At 49.6% G+C, this 21,458-nt stretch overlaps 6 protein-coding genes across 6 annotated transcripts; 2 read left to right on the top strand and 4 right to left on the bottom strand.

Annotated features, from left to right (window-relative positions):
* Positions 1-56: 56 nt before the first annotated feature.
* On the bottom strand, positions 57-3,740 carry BC939DRAFT_466619 (RAM signaling pathway protein-domain-containing protein). Its single transcript, XM_051557670.1, has 3 exons — positions 3,697-3,740; positions 3,431-3,580; positions 57-3,343 (listed from the first exon to the last, which is right to left on the bottom strand). The coding sequence occupies exons 2-3, from the start codon at positions 3,561-3,563 to the stop codon at positions 156-158; spliced, it is 3,321 nt and encodes a 1,106-aa protein (XP_051407276.1). The 5' UTR covers positions 3,564-3,580; positions 3,697-3,740; the 3' UTR covers positions 57-155.
* Positions 3,741-5,049: 1,309 nt separating this feature from the next.
* On the bottom strand, positions 5,050-7,134 carry BC939DRAFT_466615 (uncharacterized protein). The gene is made up of 4 exons (XM_051557669.1): positions 6,658-7,134; positions 6,444-6,532; positions 6,081-6,315; positions 5,050-5,989 (listed from the first exon to the last, which is right to left on the bottom strand). Exons 1-4 carry the CDS (start codon positions 6,814-6,816, stop codon positions 5,162-5,164), a joined length of 1,311 nt encoding a protein of 436 aa, XP_051407275.1. The 5' UTR covers positions 6,817-7,134; the 3' UTR covers positions 5,050-5,161.
* A 294-nt stretch (positions 7,135-7,428) lies between these two features.
* Positions 7,429-10,520, bottom strand: BC939DRAFT_466612 (Metallo-dependent phosphatase-like protein). The gene is made up of 3 exons (XM_051557668.1): positions 8,650-10,520; positions 7,668-8,247; positions 7,429-7,571 (listed from the first exon to the last, which is right to left on the bottom strand). Exons 1-3 carry the CDS (start codon positions 10,220-10,222, stop codon positions 7,514-7,516), a joined length of 2,211 nt encoding a protein of 736 aa, XP_051407274.1. The 5' UTR covers positions 10,223-10,520; the 3' UTR covers positions 7,429-7,513.
* A 623-nt stretch (positions 10,521-11,143) lies between these two features.
* On the top strand, positions 11,144-12,118 carry BC939DRAFT_466611 (uncharacterized protein). Its single transcript, XM_051557667.1, has 3 exons — positions 11,144-11,672; positions 11,769-11,825; positions 11,943-12,118. The coding sequence occupies exons 1-3, from the start codon at positions 11,513-11,515 to the stop codon at positions 12,011-12,013; spliced, it is 288 nt and encodes a 95-aa protein (XP_051407273.1). The 5' UTR covers positions 11,144-11,512; the 3' UTR covers positions 12,014-12,118.
* Positions 12,119-13,716, bottom strand: BC939DRAFT_466609 (high mobility group box domain-containing protein). Its single transcript, XM_051557666.1, has 3 exons — positions 13,546-13,716; positions 12,731-12,891; positions 12,119-12,612 (listed from the first exon to the last, which is right to left on the bottom strand). Exons 1-3 carry the CDS (start codon positions 13,589-13,591, stop codon positions 12,235-12,237), a joined length of 585 nt encoding a protein of 194 aa, XP_051407272.1. The 5' UTR covers positions 13,592-13,716; the 3' UTR covers positions 12,119-12,234.
* A 4,998-nt stretch (positions 13,717-18,714) lies between these two features.
* Positions 18,715-21,211, top strand: BC939DRAFT_402872 (kinase-like domain-containing protein; the record flags this gene model as incomplete). The annotated part of the gene is made up of 6 exons (XM_051552702.1): positions 18,715-19,048; positions 19,759-19,945; positions 20,048-20,188; positions 20,284-20,434; positions 20,533-20,748; positions 20,846-21,211. 6 exons carry the CDS (start codon positions 18,715-18,717, stop codon positions 21,209-21,211), a joined length of 1,395 nt encoding a protein of 464 aa, XP_051407271.1.
* Between the last annotated feature and the right edge of the window lie 247 nt (positions 21,212-21,458).

The raw sequence follows: 21,458 nt of genomic DNA, 5'->3' as shown, positions 1-21,458 counted from the left end.
AGCAAAACAGTCACCACCGATCCCACCGATCAGGTCGAGTGCGCCCTGAACACCCCTCCCACGGCGCGTGTAATTGCAAGGCGATCATTTATTCGTTCAAGGTATATCATAAATGAAGGTGACTATCATGCAAAAAGATGCGCGGCTCAAAATTCTCAGATCAAGCTGCCCTTCCGCATGGCTAAGATCGACGAGCCTGCGGGTCCATATGTAACGCCATACGAGCCATTGCCGCCATTAGGCACCGCAGTACCCCCTCCAGGTGCTCCGCCAGGTCCTCCTCCGAGCCCTCCGCCAGCAGAGGACGACAAAAGATAATCCCGGAATGAAGACCTCGGCATGCGCACCGTCAGTTCCTTGGTGATTTTCGTTAGGTTCGAAACATTAGTCATGACAAGTCGTGAAAAGATCTCTGATTGTTGATGCGGCTGCTGCTGCTGATGTGGTTGTGAGTGTTTCGAGGATTGACTCTGCGGTTGACGATGATTTAACTGATGCGACGACCCACTATGACTCTGTAACTGGGCTGATTTCTCAGGCGAGGATATAATACCCGCTCCCGATGCAGAAGACGAGGCCGAAATAGATACGTAAGACGGCGTTGCAGCCGTTGGATTCAGCGATACATCTGTAGTAATAGCTGAGGATACTGCTGCAGCAGTTGGAGTACTGAGATTGGAACCATCAGCTCCAGATTCGGATCTAGCTCTTGGTGCGGACGGTGAAGTGGACAAGGCCGTAGACGATGATGAACTCGCAACACCTGCTGTGGCGTTTGCTGTGATTTTAGACGACGTATCTCCAGCCGCGGCTGACCCTGAACCCGACCGGGATGTGCTGGCGGAACTCGTCGACAGCTGTCGAACCAGTGTCGATATCACCACCACTGACTTCACGAAATCACTGATACCCATTCCGAAACGCCTTTTGAGGATGTTGGGATCATCAGCGCCATATCCCGGTTGAATGCCACTGTATTGTTGATGCGGAGCGGACCCATGATGGAACTGCTGCTGTTGGCTCAGCTGTTGGGATTGCTGCGGTTGCTGTTGATGAGGATGAGGGACATGGTTCTGGTGATGGATTTGAGAGTACTGTGATAACTGTCCGTGCTGATACTGTTGTGAGAGATGCTGATGGTGAGGATGAAACGAGTAGTCGTCAGTCCGAAGCATAGTCAAGTCCAAGTCCAGTCGCTTGACAATTTCCGTCATCTGCAATAGGCAGTCCTTCATCTCTCGCCAAAGTTGTGAAGCCGGTAAGGGCGCGATAGCTCCTGAGGCGAATGGGAAAGACATGGACGAAGGATAAAGCCCAGTCAATGTAGCCTGCGGATGTCCTACTGGTAAGTGTGGATGAATGGAAGTAACACCCATAAACCCTTGCGATGGAAGTGAAGAAGCTGCGGCAAAAGGCGTGCTGCTTGAGGACAGCCCATGGTGAGTGCTAGAGGGCAATCCAGAAACACTTGCCGATCTGGCAGTCATGATTGGCTGGTACTGTGGTGTTGGAGGTTTTGCTGTGATCGGGTCCTGGGCACTGATCTCGTGATCCTCATCCTGCGGGATAGAGGGCAAAGCTGGATCGAACGACGTCTTTGATGATCCTTTGGAGTGGGATCCCAATCGCCGTTCATATCGAGCGTTATTATCCTCCCCTTGCCCTGATGGGTTGCCTGATGTTGCAGACGCAGTAAGTGGTGCTGATTCTGTCGAACTGTTAGATGGCTGGTCAATGGGCAAAGCGACGCACATTCCGTTAGAATAAGGGACCGTATCTGAGTCAGGCGAGAACAACGGCGACCTAACCAGACCACCCTCAGACTTGCTACTGCTGCCGTGTATGCCGCTATTGCTTATCAACAATGAAGATGCCGCTGCCGAAGCGCCGGATGCGGACGTGTCTGTGGCGAGTTGTAGAGGGCTCATGGACACACCACGACCCTGCTGGTCCTGTGATGCGTTCTTTCCGTTGGGATTGCCGTTGCCATTTCCAGTGCTTCCGTTACTTCCGTTACTTCCGTTACTCCCAACACTCCTCGGAGGAGATGCAGAGACAGATCGTGCCCGATGGGTGGGTCTGTGCTGAGGACTAGCCAACAGGTTCTCGACGCGTGTCATGCAGGTTTCCGTCAGGCATTGGATCACTCGCCGTGCAGCCTCTATGGCATGTTCTACCGTCACCAGAAGCTGAGCATCCTCTTCATCATCATGATATTGATTGTTGGTCGACTGGGCGCTATGATTGCTAGCACGAGACATATTCTGACTGCGTTGCGGAATCTGGACTGGGAGCCAGGTGGAAGATGTTGGAATTGTCGGCGATAGTTGGAAAGGATGCGTCTGAAGGCTCGTCGGTATACTTGTGGATAGATAATGTTGCCCCTGACCCGTGCTGGTAGCGGTCATGCCCGTCTGATGATGTTGCTGTTGCTGCAGCTGGTCCTTCTGTGAATGAAGGCTGGGCTCAAACACCTCCAAGGTGCCCTCCCCATAACCCTGAAGGAGAGGCAGCAGCGAGTCCCATGCCACTCGAATCTCTGCCAGTGCCCCATGAAGCATCAGAACCAAATTCCTGACCAGCCTCGCATCTGCCAATACGCTAATGTTCCTGATCTGCGCCTGGACCATATGAACGAGCTTTCGAAACGCCGCTACATTTGACTCACAACACCGCATAATCTCGGAGCAAATGCTTTGGTCTGGCACCTGAACCTGTGCAGAGCTGTCGAAGCGGTCGAGTGACTGAATGAGCTGGGCCATGGCGCCATTGGCGCTCTGCAAGAGGCGAGTGAACATGAGGCTGAATTTTTCGTCGGTGGAGCAGCCGATAACCTGTTTGACAGCCCTGTAAATCTGCGAGAGCGCAAATAGGATTCCACGAGCCGCCTCTACTAAGCGCATCCGCTCACTGGGCAATGGGTGCAGAAGTGGAGGATAAGTAGCAAGTCTCTGGAAATAGATCTCGCTGTACTTTTCGCAATCGTTCGAGTTGGTGCTGCAAAATGAACTTGTCGAGTCTCCAGAAACACCTCTGGAGTGACTAATGAAGCGATAATGGTCTTCTCCAGGACCTCCATGTTGACTACTCGTCCGTGCAAGTTTGTGTGAGATGGGATCTGGTGAGATGTTTAAGGGCTGCTGTCCTGGTCGTTCGGATGTAGTGAGTAAGTTGAGCCGCAATCCATTCTCGCTCTTGCTCTGGTGGTGGATAGGGGAGATAGATAGACTGTCCAGAGAGGCTGACCGGGCGCCTCGTTGTTGCAATATGGACGCGCCCTCTTTTGTTACTGCAGCCGCCGCCGCTTCGCCCTGTATGTGGATAGGCTGAACCTCGTGTTCTTCTATTTGTATAAATAACAGGTAATTCTGTCAGTTCTCTGTAGGAATGCTCGGCAAAGCTACAAATATAGATATCTGATGTCACCTACTCTTGTGAGTAACAAGGAAAGACTTGAGCCGATAGAGCCATCCCTCCATGTCCTGTCCCGAAAAGTCCACGACCTCTGGTGGCGGATATTCGATGGGGTTCTGTTCGATTTTCAAGAACTGGAGCTGGTTCATCTCTCCCACGTACGATGGTATCGTCTCGATTCTGTTCCTCGATATGCTCAGCACCTAGAGAAGGGCATAAATGAATAAGCAAAGATTGCGTAAACATAATAACCGACACTCATAAAATTATTTCTTGATAAAGAGCACTCTTGTTCGCCGCCTTACTCGTAGGTTCATCAAGTTCCCAAAGTTATCAGGAAATCTCGAAATCTTGTTGCGACTCATATCCAGGATCTCTAGGCTCGACAGATGACATAACTACCGGAGAGAAAAAACAATAAAAAAAAAAAAAAAAAAAAAAAGCTCAGTAAATGAAGTGAGGACGTTGGGTTGGACAGAAAATATGGCTAAAGTACTGCACCATACCACGGCTGGAAATATCCTGATCGAGTTTGCTCGAATGTTGAGGTAGCGTAGGCTCGTAAACATGTTCAGCTGCAGGGGAAGCGTCCTGATGGAGTTATGGCTCATGGTCAACCTAGTAAAGGATCGATATTATTTATTTATTTCAAGGGGACATTGGATTAGTCGTTGTCAGGGCCGTGTAAAACTCGTGTTCCATATTACTATGTCCAACCACAAGAAAAGCGGCAAGCGAGAGCAGTTGACCCTTCCGACACCTCGCACAAGAAAGATGTGCCAGATAAGAATAGCAATAGTGAAATAAACCACACACGCACGCACGCACACATGTCCAGTTACTTTTCCTGTTTCTCAATGGTCAGTTACAGCGTATGAGCCGATCCATGTATAATCCTTGGCAACGTCGCATAATAAAAGTGTCCATGTCTCGAGTATACATTCATGAGCTGTCCCATCCATGAAATGCGATATTGTGCTTCTTGGCAACTTTGCTTGAGTAATTGTCAATCCTTGCCGCGCTAAGGTGGACAATACCCATCCTCAACGGTGCAATCCTCGCCATCTTGTATAATAATTTTCCTCCTTGAATAATGGATCCCAGCATTGGCCGCGTGCTTCCTCTGGACAGTGGTGTCTCTGAGTACCAAACGAGAGAAGGAAGATTGACCTACTTTTCAAGCACGTCTCGGAGGAACTCAATCTCTGCGGGGAATGTGTCCAAGTTGGCGTAGGAGAGGTCCAGAATCTGAGTGCTGCCAGCAGCACCCTGTCGCTCTCTAATGAGACTCATCAAGTCGCCACTAGTGCTTCCGCTTGCACTGGCCCTGCGTCCTCCTCCGTTGGCGATTCCTGCTCCGTTAGTGCTATCTCCTCCTGCACCTTGTGACATGAGAATGGATGGGTGTGTTCAGGGTGTTGAATGTGTAAGATACCGAGAGAAGTGAGCGGAGTCGGAGTGCTGAGGGGTTCAAAACAAGGACGCTGTGCCGTGGCAGACCTTGCTTTTTATTTTATACGTGTTCTTGCTCTTTTAAGGTACGAAATAAAAGCTGCTGGGCCAGGCGAGAACGATGCATTTGCAGGAAAGCGCTGAAAAAAAAAACGACAGATGGTACTCATGCTTGCACTCGTCCTTTTTTTTTCCTTCGCGAACTATACACGTGATAGACATATTTTATTGTATTCAATCGAAAGAGACGAGATACGGACGGATCGAAGATGGGGTTTCTGTTAGGTCCTGCAGCTTAGCCCTCACGAGGGATATCTTCAGTCGAGCTGCCCATACCGCCAAAGAGTTGGAAGCGCTGGCTCTGTTGGGAAGCCACTTGGGCCTCGATCTTCTTGGTCTCCGCGCGGATCTCCTTGAGGTAAGGATCATCGTGGTCAAGGGCAACAACGACCAGGTCCGGGAAATTGAGCTCAAAAACCTTCTTTACCTTGTGAAGGTCTTCCTTCTTTGGGGCGTATGTGCCCGAGTTGTTGTCGATCAAAAGCGTCCAGTCATTGCGATGCTCCTCGTCCCTAAAGAAACGGAATTCGCCAGAGTATAGAACCTCGGTCGCACGGTTGGCGTGCATAGCATGTTTGGACATGAAGTCCTGGAAGAAGGCTACACCGGTTTCGGAAAAGTACATTCCTTTGGGAACCAGACTGTAGGTGAAGACAACGGTCTTCAGGTCCTGGTCGGGATTCTTCTTCAATCGGTCACCATGCAGCAGGTTGCCCAAATCACTCGCTGTCCTCAAATCGCCATAGACAGTCGTACGGCCGTGGCGGTACAAGTACGAGTGCTGGGAATGGAGGGCATTGCGAATATTGAGTCCCTCGAGATTGTCGGCAAAGATGCGCTTGGCGGCATCGTATTCGGTGTTCCAGTGTTGGTATTGGTGAGGGTCGGAGCCAAAGACATCCAAAAGATGATAAAGACGGATACGGTACGCGTAAAATTCGTATTTGCTCTCCCGGGTCAACACACCAGCAGCATAGCTGGTATGGCGCGAGAAGCGTGCAGGCCCCCTCGTCGAGACCTTTGTCAAGGTCGCCGATTTCCCAGCACTCCTGATCGCCGTCGTCTGCAAAATTTCACCATCAAAAATTAGCAAAAGAATCACAGTGCTAACCTGCAAGACGCTGGTCAGAGGACTACAACTGCGCTGTACATACCTGAATGAGGATCTTGCCCTTTGTGCGCCCATCTGATCTAACGATATCAAGAGCATGTTCCTGGGCTCCTTCGAGTTGAGCTCCGAGCGTCAAGGTGGCTCTACCGAGAAGGGTATCCTCTTTCAGCTTGTCCTTGTCCATGATCGCAATATGCATCTCAGTTCCGTCCGAGACATTCATCAGGTCCCACTTGGCGTTCCATACAGGATTCAAGGTATTCCATTGGACGCCGGTGCTGAAAAAAATGAAATAAAGAGAATGTGAGTACATGAGGCTGTCAGCCTGGGAAAATAGTTGAACGCTCTGCGGTTGAAATGACTATCAGAGACAATAACCACGACCAAGTACAAAGCCAGGACTCACATGAATGTCAAGGTCTGAGGGTCTTCGGGGGGTCCAAGGTAGGCCTCCAGGAAAGGGTCAGAGGAAAACACGTCCCCTACAGGTACATCCTGACAAAGCAAAAGGACGCGTCGAATGGTCAGACCTAGCCCTATCGCGGTCCATGCATGTATGCTCATGCTTGCCGGAAGAGACGCTCAGGAACAAAAGGACGTATTCTTCTATTCTGCCGTACCTGTGCGCCCTTGAAGACGATATCGTAGTCCCAGTTCTTGCTGGGGTTGGAGCTGCCAACGGCCTCGTCGACAGCGGTGGTCTCGACAGCCTCTTCGGCTTGCTTGTTCCGGTGGTGGTGCACCAGAGAGGAGATCTTTTCATGCATGGAATGAAGCATGGCGATGTTGAATGCTCGGGTTGGAATGAAGTGGAATGAGAGTGTGGGGAGAGGATGAAGAGAAGAAAGAAGAAAGAAGAAAAAAGAAAAAAGATAGCGTCTGTGAAAGTCTTGCGGAAGTCCAACCCCTACCGGGCGCGAGACAGGAGGGGGAGTGCCGCGGAGTAGGGCACGGCACTACAGGGGAGCACACCCCCTGATGTGGCGGGGGGCAGTCAGTAAAAGAACTACATACTCGAGTCTAGAGCACTGGCGCTGGCCTTTCATGTGTATCTTCTACCGAGTGGTCTCTCCTGTGGCGGAGGGTGTAAATCCGGGTCATGCCGTTGAATGGCACTGTGGGTGCGGTGGTACAACGCTCGGCGCCTATGAATAACCCGGTAGGGATTATCTTTTGTCCTGCACATGATAGGCCCTTGCCTTACTCTCTCTCCATTGGATAAGCAGCGTTTTGCCCTCCGCGCTGTTTTTGTACAAATCAGTGCATGCGAAAGAAGCCTTCCTCCCTTTTCCTTGGAAAGGAAACTGGAGAGCAGCTGGATAGCAATGATGGAGACGCGTTTGATGTCATTTGTCGCCTTGGGCGCTTCACATCCATTTTTTTTGTTTCGACTCTTCTTTACAGGCACATCTACAATTACACAAAAACACACTAGGAAAACGAATTACATAAGACAGAGTGGGAAGGGAACGAGGCCTATGTGCCCAAAGCGCTGTTTTGGGATGTCCCATATAGTGAGTTGCTGTCGGGAATGCTGTTTTCAGGCACACAAAGGTAAGGAGAAGCACAAGGTCAGTCAAGGAAGGACCCATACGGCCAATAAAACACAGGACATCCAGCCGTCGCTCACCTTAACCGCTGTTTGTTGACTCTCCAGCCGCCGTTGGTGGCAGCCAGACTTTGCATCTGTGCCAGGGCAGTGGCCTGATCGATTGGCTTCAGCAGCTCAAAGCTACAAAGTAGCTCCTCGCTCACGCTCATCACCGCGCCAAAGTTATCAAATTCCCCACAGTAATTTGGTGCCGAAAACACCGTGACCAGCGTCCGCTCGTTGAAGAACTCGTACCCATCCTCGACTACCATGTGTGCCCGGCAAACGAGATCGAAATCGTGCTTGTTCAAAAACTTCTGGATAATGCTCCGCCCAAAGCAATAAGACACACCGCGCTCGTTATCCTCCCAGTCCAGAGCTGTCTCTGAAGGGTCAGACCAAAGCAGGTCGTTTAGTAGACCATAATCCGGTACGTCAGTAGGTCGCTGCAAGATGCGAATGTCGTCCATTGTGCCCAAAGACGGCGAGAGCCCTCCGTGTACACAAAAAATCTTGTTGGCAACAATGCCGGCAAGAGGCAAACAGTTGAAAACGTCCACGAATGCCTTCCACATTTTCACGCTCGCCCTACGCTTGCACTCGTCATAGAATCCGTAGACTGTATGCGAGATCATACGAGTAAGAGCAGAAATAGATGAGCAATGGATAGTCATCGACAGACACTATTCATTCATCCCCACAAAAGAACAAGAAGGCATTTGTCTAGATGTCTGTGACACAAGGGAGGGTAGCGTGCGCTGAAATGCACACTCCCCACTTGGTGCATGCCCCTGTAAACACACTCTTGTAAACACGCTCCTGTAAACACACCTCTACACCAAGCAACCAGCTACCAAAAGAGGGTTCGAGGTCCATCATTTTCAGCCTTAAACATCTGCACAGCAGTTGCAGCAGGCTATGACAAACAAGCAGCAGCAGATCTCCAGAGTAAGTGCATACCCCCTCCCCCCTCCCTAATTTTTTTCAGTGTGGTTATTGTTTTTCAGAGTGCAAGACGTACCTTTGGTAACATTTGCGCACTCGTGGTTGCCGCGCAACAGGAAAAAGTTCTCTGGATACTTGATTTTGTAACAAAACAGCAAAAGAATTGTCTCCAGGCTCTGCTTGCCACGATCCACATAATCCCCCAGGAACAAAAAGTTGGCCGACGGTGGGAATCCACACATCTCAAACATCCGTAATAGATCCGTGTACTGCCCATGAATGTCCCCCACAATCTTGACCGGCGCATTCAGTTCGATGAGAGTCGGTTGTGACAAAAACACCTCCCGTGCAGTCTGGCAGATGTATACAATCTCGTTGTTCCGCAGGCATATGTTCTTGGATACTTTGCCCGAATACCCTGCATCCAACAATCGCGAGATGATGTCGTCTAAATCCATGGCCTTATTTTTGTCCGCTACCGATCCCAAAAATGGTAGACGTGATGTCGGGGAGAGCTCTAAAGACCTGGAATGGCTGCCAGACTTTGGTGAGAGCGGGGGCGAAGCCCGTGTCGAGGCCATGCCCGAGGGAGGTATGGTCAGGGGCGTGAGACTAGGTTTCTTAATTAAGATGGGTTCGCCTGGCTCCGAAACTGCAAAGGGGATGCTGGGTTCCGGTGGGGGAGGCGGTAAAGACTCTTGCTGTTGCTGGTTTCCATCAGGCACTGGCTCCGTTAGTGTGTCTTTGCTATCATTGCTGCTATGACATTGCTGGTGCGCTTGCTGATGGTCGTCATGGCTATTAAGAGATGTACCATGACCATCGTCGTTGTTGCTGTTAAGACTGTCATTGCTATTGCCGAGAATGCTGTTTTTAATGTGGTCGTAGTGCTGTTGCATTGTCTTTGCGGCCGCTGTTTCCCCTTTGGATCTTATCGAAGCAACTGTTGCTGATGCTGCAGGTGCTGCAGGTGAGACCAAATCGCCAGAAGACGCTAGTCCATTTTGGCCAACTGACAGTGGACCACTGGACCCTGAGCTTGGACCCACACCTGCCTGGCTTGCTGTGTGCGGGGTCTGCTGTTGGTACTGGCTCACATTGTGGTGATGGTGATGGTGCTGCGAACTGTCCTGCGTATGTGCCAGAGGCGGGGGCTGGATCACGTCGCAGCCAATCACGGACGACTTTAGTCGTTTCTCAGATGACTCCAGGCCCTGGCTCGGAAGGATGGTGCCCGAGGCCACAGAGGCGTCAACGTGCATAGGACTGACGTCCCTAGAAAGAGTCCTTAGGAGAGAGGCTGGGCTTGCGTCGTTGCTGCCGGCAATGGGGCTCTGGGACACCTCTTGAGAAGGCCTAGGAGGGAGGGAAGAGGTAGGCAGGCCACGGCTACCTGTGTCATGGGCCGGGATAGGATCACCAGCGTCCTCGTTACTGCCTACGTCCATTGTGTGCAGGCCCTGGTTCACAGCGGGAGTCTCTTTCTGGTGTAATGTGCCATTGACGCTGTTGCCGATACTGGTCGGGTTGTCACCACTGGGCGCAGGACGACCGATGTGGTTAGCAGTCGCGTATTCAGCAGAGCTGTCATCGGAAAATGCCCTACTGCCTCCCTTTGCAGTCGGACGTTTGCTGAGCTGGTTCCCCATGGACGATGCGGATGATATGGATAGTATGGACAGGCGGCGGACACGGTTCAATTAGCTTATGCCTTCGGAGTGTGTGGTATGGAGAAGTGAGCAAAAGTGAAATAAGGTATTATGAGACAAGCGGGGTAAACAGGTCAGGGGGAGGGTGAAAGAAGAGGCGAATGCAACGGAATGGCAAGTGAAATGGCGAGAGTAGAAAAAGGGAAAAGAAGAAGAAAGAAGCCTTGGGGGAGTTTTCGAATGAAAGGAAGAAGACGAAGACCAAGACGTAGAAGAAGAGGAAGAAGAAGAATAAGAAGAAGAAGAGGGGGGAGTGGGGGTGTGTGTCCGTTCGTTGTTTGTTTTGGTCACCCTCCTACCGCCATCTTCTATCCTCCTCCCTGAGTGTCCTCTTTGTTCTCCATGTCCCTGTTTGCTGTCTATCTGTCGCAAGTCCAGGCCTAAAAAGGTTGAAGACAAAAGAGAGCCACATGTAGCTACTTCAACCCTACTTTGAAGAGGCCTGTCTTGGAAGGTCAATTGAGAGCAGCTGCAGATGCTCCTACAATACCACAACGCTGCCTGCTTTCACTCTTTTTTTTTTCTTGGTAATGAGGATGTCAATAAAAGTGCCTCCGTAGAGAACGTATGCCTTACATGGTAGAGGAGCAGCCAAGAAAAAGCTCTACACGGTGCATGTCGAAACCGCAAGTGTGCTACTCTTGGCTCGAACGCCCGGTGCAGTTGTGTGTACAAATCCACTCGTATATTTCTTTATTCCTTCTCCACACAAACACATAAACACACAAACGCACAAAGCAGGCTAGAGGTCATCGTGCACACGACGCCATTTTTTTTTATTTTTTTTCATTACCAGCATACCCGTCAGTACTCGAGATCTGAAATAGTTTACTGCTACTAGGCGCTTTGTTGCCTGCTCGCAGCAGCGGCAGCAACAACAGAAGCAGCGGCAGCAACAACAGAAGCAGCAGCAGCAACAACAGAAGCAACGGCAGTATTGTAATTTGTATGCAAAAGGAGTGGATGTGTTTGGTCGAGTGAGTGAGTGCCCTTCCAGTCGTGGACCAATCAAACAAGGATGAGCCAAATGCCCGCAGACCCAAAACGCTAGGTGAGGGGCCTGCCGTGCCCCTGGATATTCCCTCTCGCAAGGCAAAGCAATAACAGGGTCCAAAAAAGAGTGGCTTCGCATCCCTTTGTCTAGACGCGACACTGCGGCTTCACAACACGACCGAGGACGAACACGAACACGGACACGAACAGGAACAGGAACACTAGCGACTCAGGAACATGTCTTCGTCAACAGTACCACCGCATCTATTGCAGCGCAAGGAGGAGAAGAAACAGGAACTGGAGCACCTCCTCGTGTTGAGACAACTCGCTAGTCATCTGCGGACACACTTTGATGAGCTGTCTGAGAAGTTCGATGGACTTGTTCAGGGCAACCAGGGTAATCGCCTGCAGCCTATCGAAAAACAAAGACAGATCAAGTCCGGAATCTCATCCTGAATCTCCATCGCTGTGTCTTTTTGATCCACCTTCCTAGCCTCATCGAATGTCCTCAAGAACTGGGCCGATGTGTTTCGAACGATTGACCTGACGGGTACGTATGAGAGCGACCGACCGTTGCACGCAGGACACGCGTTCTACACTTACAAGCCCTCAAGCAAATCTAACGCCCATGTCTACATGGCCCGTGTTCTTTTTTTTTTTTCTGCAGAGAATTATGCAGCGCAAGCAGAGCATCAAGATCAAGAGCGATCCTCACTCGTCAGGATACCAACGATATGAGGTGCAAGTCCAAACATTTAATGGAGCGAGATCCTATCTATGCACACAACACACACATCCTGTATTCGTAATGAAATATACCCTATTTTGATGCATTCAAGGAAAAGATGATTGTTCTCTTTTATTCGTAAACGCATCAAAGCAGGAAAAGTATTAAATGGATAAAGACAGTAGGCAGAGCAGAAAGGAGAGCAATTGCAAGATGCGGCTGTTGTGCTTGTTCAAGTCTGGGCATCGTAGGTAGCCTTCTGAATCTTGTAGGCCTCCATCGCAGTCCTGTTCTTTTCCGTGTATTTGGTCTTCTCAGCCTCGGGAAGGGTGGACCAGGCATCGGCGAAGGCCCTGGATTGTTCCTTGAGTGACAAATGAGAGTACTTGCCAGACTCACGGAGATCCTTGGCAAACAGGAAAAAGTTGGACAAGGGCCTCTTAGGAGCGTTAGGGTCCTTGAGCGCGGGCAGACCCTTCTTGCCGGCATCACGCAAAGCCTGGCGGCGCTGGTTCTCCTGCTTGTACTCTGCAGGGGTCATTTCCTGAAGACGGTCCTTAGTTTGCTGCTTGAATTCCTCAAAGTTTGTCTTGTATCTGTCTTGGTAGACCTAGATGTCGACAAGCACGAACAGTATCGATATCAGTATATGTCCATATCGAGAGGCATTGATGCATGATCCTACGGTAGGGAGGCACGCACGCTCCATCAACCGTCCGTTGACATACCTGCTTCTCCTCAGGGCTGAGGTTCTTCCACATTTGCGCGGCAACTACACCCTCAACAGTGGGAACAACGGGCTTTCCGGAAGCCTTAACCCTCTCCATGTGCTCCCTGAAGAACATGTTCCAGGAAGTGCCGGGCCGCTTGGGCATATCAAGGGCAGGGACTAGATAATATCGTCATTGAGATTGAGGTTAATTTTCAATGCTTTAACGCGTTTTCCTTTTTTTTTTTTGGCTGATATCCATGAGCTGTTTATGAAGTAACAGCGTAGAAAGATAAAAATAAATACAAAAATATAAAAAAACGCGTTCCTGTCCACGGCTCAAAGACGATTGCGAGCTTATAATAACAAAAACGCGTTTGCAAACCAGACTTAACACCATGGGTGTGCCTTTCGGATCGACAGATCGAGTTTTGGATCGTCAAGACGCGAGCTTGATCTTCAACCACAAAAAAAAAAGAGCAAAAGAGATGTACACAAAGGGGGATTGTCTTTATGTGCCTGAAAATGTCTTAGGTTGCAGTGGCCATACGATCTGCTCAGGTCATGGTTCGGATCAAGTGATGGCGTGCCCCAGTGGATCAGTCGGGTATTTGTTTGGAACAAAAGAGAAGAGTGAAAGAAGCATAGACAGGATATATGACACGGTGGGTGTCAAGAAGGAGGAGCGGCGGGGGGGGGGGGGGGGGGGGAAGTGAGGAGTGGTGAGGAGGGGAAGGGGGAGGATGAGGATGGAGGGGGAGGAAGAGGGTGGAGGGGGAGGGAGAATGAAGATGATGATGGTGATGGTGATGGAGAGTGAGAGGGCGTGCTTACTCTTCTTTTGGGGCTTTGCAGCCTTGGCCTTGGGTTCCTTGGGCATGTTGTGCGTGTGTGTGTGCCTGTGTGCCTGTGTGTGTGTCTGTGTGTGTATGTGTGTATGAAAGTATGCAGCCGAGAAGTGGTGGAGGGAGGATATGTGTGCAAAGAGAGGGAGGAGAGAGGGAGAAAAGAGCGCAAGGAAATAGTGCGGCACTTAGTTATATACCCTCAGATACAGATGCGGGGACGAAAATTTTCTCAGCGGGGCTTGCCAACGCAGGCTCTTGGTGTTTTGTTTTTGGACTAATAGTTCATACGAACTGAATACATGAACATATTACAGCAACGCGCTAAGTGGAAGTACAGGCGCTACATTGTTGCCCATTCTTGTGGCCAGTACCTTTCTTCATGCCATTGTCTCTTTTATCTCAGCACCCCCCCGAGACAGTGGATCTCAACTGCCTTTCCGTCCCAATGCAATGCTGTAGCTCGTAAGGAAGCGACCTGCGGTACCGCCAAGGAATGATAAATTCTTCAGGTTGTCTGCCCCTGTCCCCAGCCATTCTACCCCTGTTTACGTCAAGTTGTACAAACTATTAAGTAGCCCTTAGGCGCAGCATATCACAGTTGGTATTCATCAAGCTATGCAGCCTTTCGACGTCCAATCGTTCGTACCTTATCGTATAACTTCGTTCCTTAATAATAAGACAGACTAGGTATCACTTCCCGACAGCTTGCTCAGTGCCCGTAAGAAAACCCGATCGTAACTTGTTTTGCAGGTTAACTTGTAATGCAAGGCGCTCACTACATATTATTTTTGGCCGTATATACGTCGTAGGGAACCGTGAACGGTGCAGGTCGCCAGGATGTTGCTTCACATTATCAGCCGCCTTCTTCTGAGTAGGAACCCCTTTGAACCCGTCCTGTTCTATGCATCTATTGCAACCAAAAATAACATGGAAGGTAATGTAGTTGCTAGAGGTGTCGCGGCAGGCGAACGATGTCTGCATGATCCAAACAGATATACCAACACACATCCGACACGTTGCTCGAAGAATCGACCATGGCTTGCAGTCGGCGTCGATTTCGCTGGTGTAAGACAATGCTCTCAATGATCGCACCGAACTCGTTTAATGCTGATTCGAATGGATTTAGCAAAGTTCTTCTGTGTCATACACTTGTAGTTGACAAAGACAGCACTCGTCCTGTATGCCGGCCATGTCCTTGTGTACCTTTGACAGCTAAGGATTCGGCAAGAATGTAATTGGCGGTAACTTCGTTCCTGAGCAGATTTTATTGGCATAGTCATGCCCATTGACGATACCGACAATTCTCCATTCCATGTAGGCTCCAAAGGCCTTGGTAACTCCTGCGATGGTGAATAGAGCTAACTCTGTACGTCTCTTGGGACCTTGTGGACCAGCATGGATACATCCTGAAAAAAATAATCCTTATCCGTCAAACCACGACTGCATTTTGCTGCTCCGAGATGCAGTTATCGGGTCCGCCTCGACACTGGCAACACTGGCACGCACTCCATCCTGAGCATTATAGTCCGCGAAGAGCACCTTTAGTTTCAACATCCATCCGTCTGAGATTCCTCTAGGCAGCAATTGCTAGTTTAATGCTGAGGATAATAAGCTTTTGCTTTTGCGATGTGAATCTGCCTGTTGTTTTTATGTCGTTGATTATGGTGATAGTGCAGTTAATTGCTTGCTTGACTGCATTGGCTTGGCCAAGGAGTTTTTGAGCTTCTATATATATTATTTTTTTCCTCCTTCTCCACTGTGAGGGACAGGTCAAAATGGGACAGGATATTGTCTTGAGAGAAGGGAGCGAACAGCTTCTTGTGTACTAGAAATGTCAAACATTGAGGTTCTTCTTTGCGATCCTCAGGCTTGTATGTCGCCGTAATGTGGATTGATATGAGCAAAGGCAACGATCAAATGACAATTTAACCAGCGAGTATTGCGCCAAACACTACACAAAACAATCTGCTCCTGTAACTGTGGTTATACCTTGCAACAACTGTGATTTGGCAATATCAGGATCGGATGCGAGATGGTCGCGCGGGCAAGATTTTGAAGCGGCTTCGAGCATGCTAACACTAACTTGCATCATGATTTTTTCCCTATAGGCCTCTATGAGGCGCCTGCTCTTTACTCGATATGTCAGCAACAATCATAGTGTTGTCCTTTTTGGTGAAGGGAAGTACTGTGGTAATTAAAATCCGGGTTATGGAAAATTGCAGAAGTTCAGCATGCGGATGAGCCAAGGATACTACACATAAAACGAGGAAGAAAGGCGCATCTCAGAGCTTGTCTTCCTACAACCAGACGAGGCGCTTTCATTGTGATGCCTTGATGTTAAACAGTGTCACCTACATGTCCTAGGCAATACTATATGCGCTCCTATGGAGGCATTATAAACGTACGAACAACGTGAGAATTCAAAAGACGCCTTTTTTTTTTTTTTTTAGGAGTTCATCAGTCTATTGGACTTTAGCCCTTCGTACAGATCCACCAAGATGGCCTCATTCCAGCCAGAGGGTAGGCAGAAAGCACGCACTCCACGGACACTGACTGAATCCTATCCTGCTATTCCTTAGATCTCCAGAACTTGGGGGATTATGATCTATAGGCCTCATGATCATCCGATCATCTAGCAAGGAGGGAGGGACCTGAACAGAATATTAAGACGTAGTCTCTATCAGCAACACCGCTGCTCACTCCTGAAAGAGATCGGTTATCCACGTTGAACGACATATATACAGTAGACGATCTCGTCAAAAACCCCTCGCTACTGCCTCTCTCTTGCTCTCTCACTTCTTTTTCATACGAATCGGCATATATACACCCCTTGTGGGAAATACAACTACTGTCCTCAAACGGGCCTTCACGTCAATTCCTCGCCGCTATTATCGCCTACTTGCTCTTTGACTCGACTTATTCTATCCCACCGCGCTGTGTACGTCCAAGCTCCCTTGACTTCGTTCTGGTTGTCGGCCCGTCACGTTTCACTGCCTACCCAAGTGAGCTCCGACTACCAAGAAAATTGTCTCAGAACATCAACGCACGAAGAAGTGATCGCGTTACTACAGGTATGACACTCGGCAGTCTCGGCTGAAGTGTACTTTACCGTTTCTTCGCATCCGTCTAAGGGAGTAACGGTAATTGTACGCCGCCTCAATCGGCGCTATGGAAATAAGGAGCAAATCCTCGCTTCAACTTACTTTCTTCACGAAGCAGTAAACCCCCTCCCCCCAATCCTGAAATAAAATGTCCCCCGTCGCTCCCGTCAGTCTCGGCCATCTATCCCTCATCCATGAGTTTGCACTATGCCACAGTTTTTCAAGGCGTTGCGCAGTGAATATCATATGGCCACACACTTTAGACGCGTTACTAAACGCCATATCTATCTCATTTTGAGGACTTTGCGACAAGAGCACAAAAACGCATCAAGAGGGCCTGGTATACACCTTGGATTTCCACGAGAATCATGCATTACATGATAAGAGTGTCCTCCTTTTTTTGTCCCCTACTTCTTGCATGCATACTCGTGCATTGGCTTACGGATGGGTGCATATGAATTCAAAGAGTAGAGGAAAAGATCCATGCGTGCTGCCGCCCTCTCTTTGCACATCATTACACTTCCCATGGGGCGTTGGGACACCATGGCCGACGTACTACGCAGTGACAGAGGATATGGGGGGACAACATGAGCACGAGCGCAAGCACAGGTACCGGCACAGGTACTGGCACAGCGCTTGGACGATACCATTGGGCTTCGCCTTACCTGCCATTCCACCCATTCCGATTTAAACCTGCTTCTCGTTTTCTGTTTCTTTCCCCCTTTGTCTCCCATCTAATCGATTGCACCACCTTCACGAATTCACCACCTTGACCACACTCGATTGCCCTCTGATCCCATCGACACATCCAAAATTCGCTCAGACGCGTTTGGCCCGCTGTTTTGCCTTATACTGTTGGCGCTGAGCTTATCATCTGTAGTCGTAAGCTGCATCCAGGCTACTGATCGTGGCGACACTCATTTCGGTATTATTTATTGTATTTTGAACCACCTTCTGTCCCCTTTCCCCTTCTTCTCTGCTGTGTGCGGTGAGCCCCTGTGTGTACTCCGCACCATCATTTTCGATGCTATTGCTATTAGTACCATCATCATCATCATCATCATCGTCATCACCATCATCGCCAGCATCATCGACCTCGTTAGCAACAGCCTGGTGGTTCGTGTTTCTATGCGAAAGAATCTCGTCGTGTGTAGATTATGTGTTTAGGCGCAAATTTGGCTCGCTCCTTTCCTTGGTCAGATAGATAGACGCGCTCAATGATTCCTTTTCCCTATACTGTGCTGCCTGGTGATCACCGCCCTGCTCATCCCACCGCTGCATGCTTCCTCGTGCGGCCACACCGGATTTTATGGAGGACAAATTCCTTTCCCCCTCCATTTCCGCACACTTTACACTTCTGGGGTGAATTAACAGACACCCATTGTTACAACACGTCAAGCATGTCTACAGAAAATGAAGGCTAGGACAAAAGGCACTCACGCCTTCCTCCCTTGCCCCTCCTCCACTTTTCCCTTCCTATCTCTCCTCTGCCTCCTTTTCATTTCCCTAGTGATTCGTGTTTGGATTAGATCCTCCTTCCTGTCACCACTGGCCGAAACCTCAAGCCAGCATCGCTTCGTCCTCGTCCCATACCACGATTCCATCTCTGCGTCTCGACTGCGACCGCGTGAACCCTCCCGCCCTGCGATCCATCCGCGATACAAAGTTACAAAGGACTCCTTTCTTCTTTTCCGCTTTCTACTTCATCCAGTAGCTGTGTGCACTCTTCCTCCCTCCGCTTCTTTTCACTCCTCCCTTCCCCCTCCGCCCCTCTTTTCACTTCCCTCTTCTCTCTCTTTCAAACTCTCGCTCTTCCCCTCCTCTCCCTTCCTGAACTCCCTCGCTCGATCCCTCCATCATCCAATATACCCACATCCCATAGATATACTACAGCCACGAGCACGAGCGACTTGATTCCTCGTCCACACCTATTCCTCCTCTCTCCTTTTCTTTCCTCCTTGAGCCCTACTTCTCTCCCCTCATCTTCCTAGTTAGTGAGCTCCAACGCCACTATAGTAATGCTGGCCGAAAGAAAGCGTCCTCATCCTCTCACTATGGAGACCCCACCTCATATTCCGAGCTCCCCTGCACCCAAGACGGCCACCAAGCCCTTGGCTAGGGAATTTCGTGACGCCAATGTTCCTGCTTCGCCGCAACCGCAACAAAACTCTGGGCATCATCACCCACAACATTCGTATCATCAATCCTCGCACCATCCTCATACATCTCAACAGCAGGCGCAAAAGGTCCCTGCAACTCGCTCAAGACGAGATTCTACGGACCGAGGAACCAAAGACTCTATCAAGACGAGGTCGACGACACCCAAGGCCGCACCTGAGCATGTGGGACCTTATCTTTTGGGAAGGACTCTGGGCAAAGGTTCTTCAGGTACGGCCCTCCCTTGTACAAAAAAAAAAAAAAGCCATTTCTGATTTTTCACTGTAGTATATCCCCAGATCCAAACAATTTGCTCCTATTGCCCTGCCTGCACTACTCGCAGGGACGCTAAAATGGGCTAGAGACGAGGGTTCAGTTGGGTTAGGTCGATGTGGTTTCGATCTCTGTCTGCCACACTGAAGACTCTATCAATATCCATCATCACCGGGAGGAACAAGAATCGTACGGCGGGTCCGAAGATGGGATATGGATTCTGGAGATTACACAGAACATGTCCTCTGATTGTAGTGGTTGTTTGGTGCGACATAATGAAAGTACACACAGACACACCCTGTCAGACCACATACATTCATCGGCCATTTCATGGACATGTGCCCTAAAATATGCTCCCTCCGTCGCGCTTTTAACTTTTTCCCGCGCTCTCCCCCCTGGTAGTACTATTTACTGCAACTCTCGTCATCGCCTTCACATCACCTGCCGCGTCTTCTTTGCCCAAGGTCGTACTGGCAATATTTCCCTCTTGCACATGCATCGATTTGTGCTACTTTAGATCCCTTATGTCAACATCGACCCCCTTTTTTTTATCTCAGCATCCAGCTGAGAACACTAGATCCATCACGCTCACATCAACTCCGCCGCCTGTGCTCCCTCGTTTGAACTGTATACTAACAGCCGCATCTGCACCCGTCCACCTCCCACAGGCTGCGTCAAACTCGCCCGTCACCGAAAGACGGGCGAGCAGGTGGCCGTCAAGATCATCTCGAAGGCCTCTCTGGCCAACAAGGCTGCTGTCAATCGCGGTATAGAGCGCGAGATAGCCATCATGAAGCTTATCAACCACCCCCATGTCATCCGACTATACGATGTATATGAGACCGAGAAAGAATTGTAAGTTCGCTGTGGTTTGGTTTCATCGCCACGCGACGAGATTGCCACCAAATTTAATCCGAACTCTATCCGCCCATTCGACTCCTGTCACCAAATTTATAGGTTTTTGGTCATGGAGTACGTGTCAGGAGGCGAGCTTTTTGAATACCTCGTCAACAAAGGAAGGCTGGAGGAAGCTGAGGCTCTAAGGTTTTTTCAACAAATTATAGTCGGTCTCGCATTCTGCCACAAGAGAAAGATCTGGTAAGCATCTGCACTCTACCAGCATTCAGATATGGAACAACAGTGTCTTAACAGGGTTATCTCTAATTCCTTTCTTTTTATATGTATGTATAAAGTCATCGCGATCTGAAGCCCGAGAATTTACTTTTGGACGACCGTATGAATGTCAAGATTGCTGATTTCGGCATGGCGTCGTTGCAAAAGACTGGTCGTCTCTTAGAAACGAGCTGTGGTTCTCCGCACTATGCAAGTCCAGAAGTGGTTACTGTAAGTGCCTTAAACCCAAAGTCGGTATCACTTAAGCAAAATACAACAACTCCCTACTCCAAAATATCTATGGCTAACCTATGGATCCCACTCCCCAGGGATTGAAATACGACGGATCCTCATCTGACATCTGGTCCTGTGGTATTATCCTCTATGCCCTTCTGACAGGACATCTTCCTTTTGACGACGAAAACATCCGTCAGTTGCTGAGTAAGGTCAAGGCAGGAAAGTTCCACATGCCGACAGATATCTCGCCTGGAGCACGCGATCTCATTAGTCGTATGCTCACGGTTAATCCCAAGCGGAGAATCACCGTAAGGAATCGATTGCTGCCTTATTTCCTCGACAACTCACGAATCGTTTTACCAACTGTCTCACACCCCGATCATATTTGAATCATGCATGTAATAGATGCAAGGAGTCATGATGCACCCATGGTTCAGAATGGTCAACCCTGACCGCAATACTCTAGGAGAACCAGCAGAGGATCCCGAGAGCAGTCGACTACTGTTGCCTGAAGAGCTGGATGCCGAGATCATAGTTCACATGCGCTGGCTCTTTGCTCCAGGACCTTCTCATAGCGATCCAGAGGCCAAGGAGGTATTTGATGAAGAGGCACTACTGCGCGAGATCGAGGACAAGGTTACCAACGATGAAGAAAACATGGAGAAACTCTTTTACCATCTGCTGTGCCAGCACAAGACAGAGCTCCTCGAGAATTACTCTGGCGACGACAATGGATCGGTACCAGGTAATGTCACGGACATTGAGGATTAACTCTATGGTGCATCGTTGGGCCTGGACCACATTTGTTGACGGATACGATACTATTGTTGATATAGATGCCCCTCGACGTCGTGCAGACTCCTTCCCTAGTTCTGCTGTCAGTGTTCGCTCTCATACACCAGACTTCATTCGGGCTTCTCGCTCACCTCGCGATTCCCCCCTGACCTCGCCTGGATCTCCTCTTTCACCCATGATTAAAACTTCACCAATCGAGCCATCCCCGCTGACGCTCAATCCT

The sequence above is a fragment of the Gamsiella multidivaricata genome (assembly GCF_025024155.1).
Source record: "Gamsiella multidivaricata strain RSA 2152 chromosome Unknown BC939scaffold_99, whole genome shotgun sequence".
Classification (NCBI taxonomy): Eukaryota; Fungi; Mortierellomycota; class Mortierellomycetes; order Mortierellales; family Mortierellaceae; genus Gamsiella; species Gamsiella multidivaricata.
The sequence above is the reverse complement of the archived record's forward strand: the minus strand, read 5'-3'. Positions and strand labels throughout refer to the sequence as shown.

Excerpts from the sequence above, each read along its gene's own strand:
- BC939DRAFT_466609 (XM_051557666.1), bottom strand. The coding sequence starts at position 13,591 with ATGCCCAAGGAACCCAAGGCCAAGGCTGCAAAGCCCCAAAAGAAGA. Across the intron at positions 12,892-13,545 it reads TGCAAAGCCCCAAAAGAAGA|TCCCTGCCCTTGATATGCCC; the intron begins GTAAGCACGCCC and ends GATATTATCTAG. Across the intron at positions 12,613-12,730 it reads TCAGCCCTGAGGAGAAGCAG|GTCTACCAAGACAGATACAA; the intron begins GTATGTCAACGG and ends GTCGACATCTAG.
- BC939DRAFT_466619 (XM_051557670.1), bottom strand. The coding sequence starts at position 3,563 with ATGAACCAGCTCCAGTTCTTGAAAATCGAACAGAACCCCATCGAATAT. Across the intron at positions 3,344-3,430 it reads TTTCCTTGTTACTCACAAGA|AAGAACACGAGGTTCAGCCT; the intron begins GTAGGTGACATC and ends TTATACAAATAG.
- BC939DRAFT_466615 (XM_051557669.1), bottom strand. The coding sequence starts at position 6,816 with ATGCTTCATTCCATGCATGAAAAGATCTCCTCTCTGGTGCACCACCAC. Across the intron at positions 6,316-6,443 it reads CCTCAGACCTTGACATTCAT|CACCGGCGTCCAATGGAATA; the intron begins GTGAGTCCTGGC and ends CATTTTTTTCAG. Across the intron at positions 5,990-6,080 it reads AGGGCAAGATCCTCATTCAG|ACGACGGCGATCAGGAGTGC; the intron begins GTATGTACAGCG and ends GAAATTTTGCAG.
- BC939DRAFT_466611 (XM_051557667.1), top strand. The coding sequence starts at position 11,513 with ATGTCTTCGTCAACAGTACCACCGCATCTATTGCAGCGCAAGGAGGAG. Across the intron at positions 11,673-11,768 it reads ACTTGTTCAGGGCAACCAGG|CCTCATCGAATGTCCTCAAG; the intron begins GTAATCGCCTGC and ends CCACCTTCCTAG. Across the intron at positions 11,826-11,942 it reads TCGAACGATTGACCTGACGG|AGAATTATGCAGCGCAAGCA; the intron begins GTACGTATGAGA and ends TTTTTTCTGCAG.
- BC939DRAFT_466612 (XM_051557668.1), bottom strand. The coding sequence starts at position 10,222 with ATGGGGAACCAGCTCAGCAAACGTCCGACTGCAAAGGGAGGCAGTAGG. Across the intron at positions 8,248-8,649 it reads GTGCGCAAATGTTACCAAAG|TCTACGGATTCTATGACGAG; the intron begins GTACGTCTTGCA and ends TCTCGCATACAG. Across the intron at positions 7,572-7,667 it reads GTCAACAAACAGCGGTTAAG|CATTCCCGACAGCAACTCAC; the intron begins GTGAGCGACGGC and ends GCCTGAAAACAG.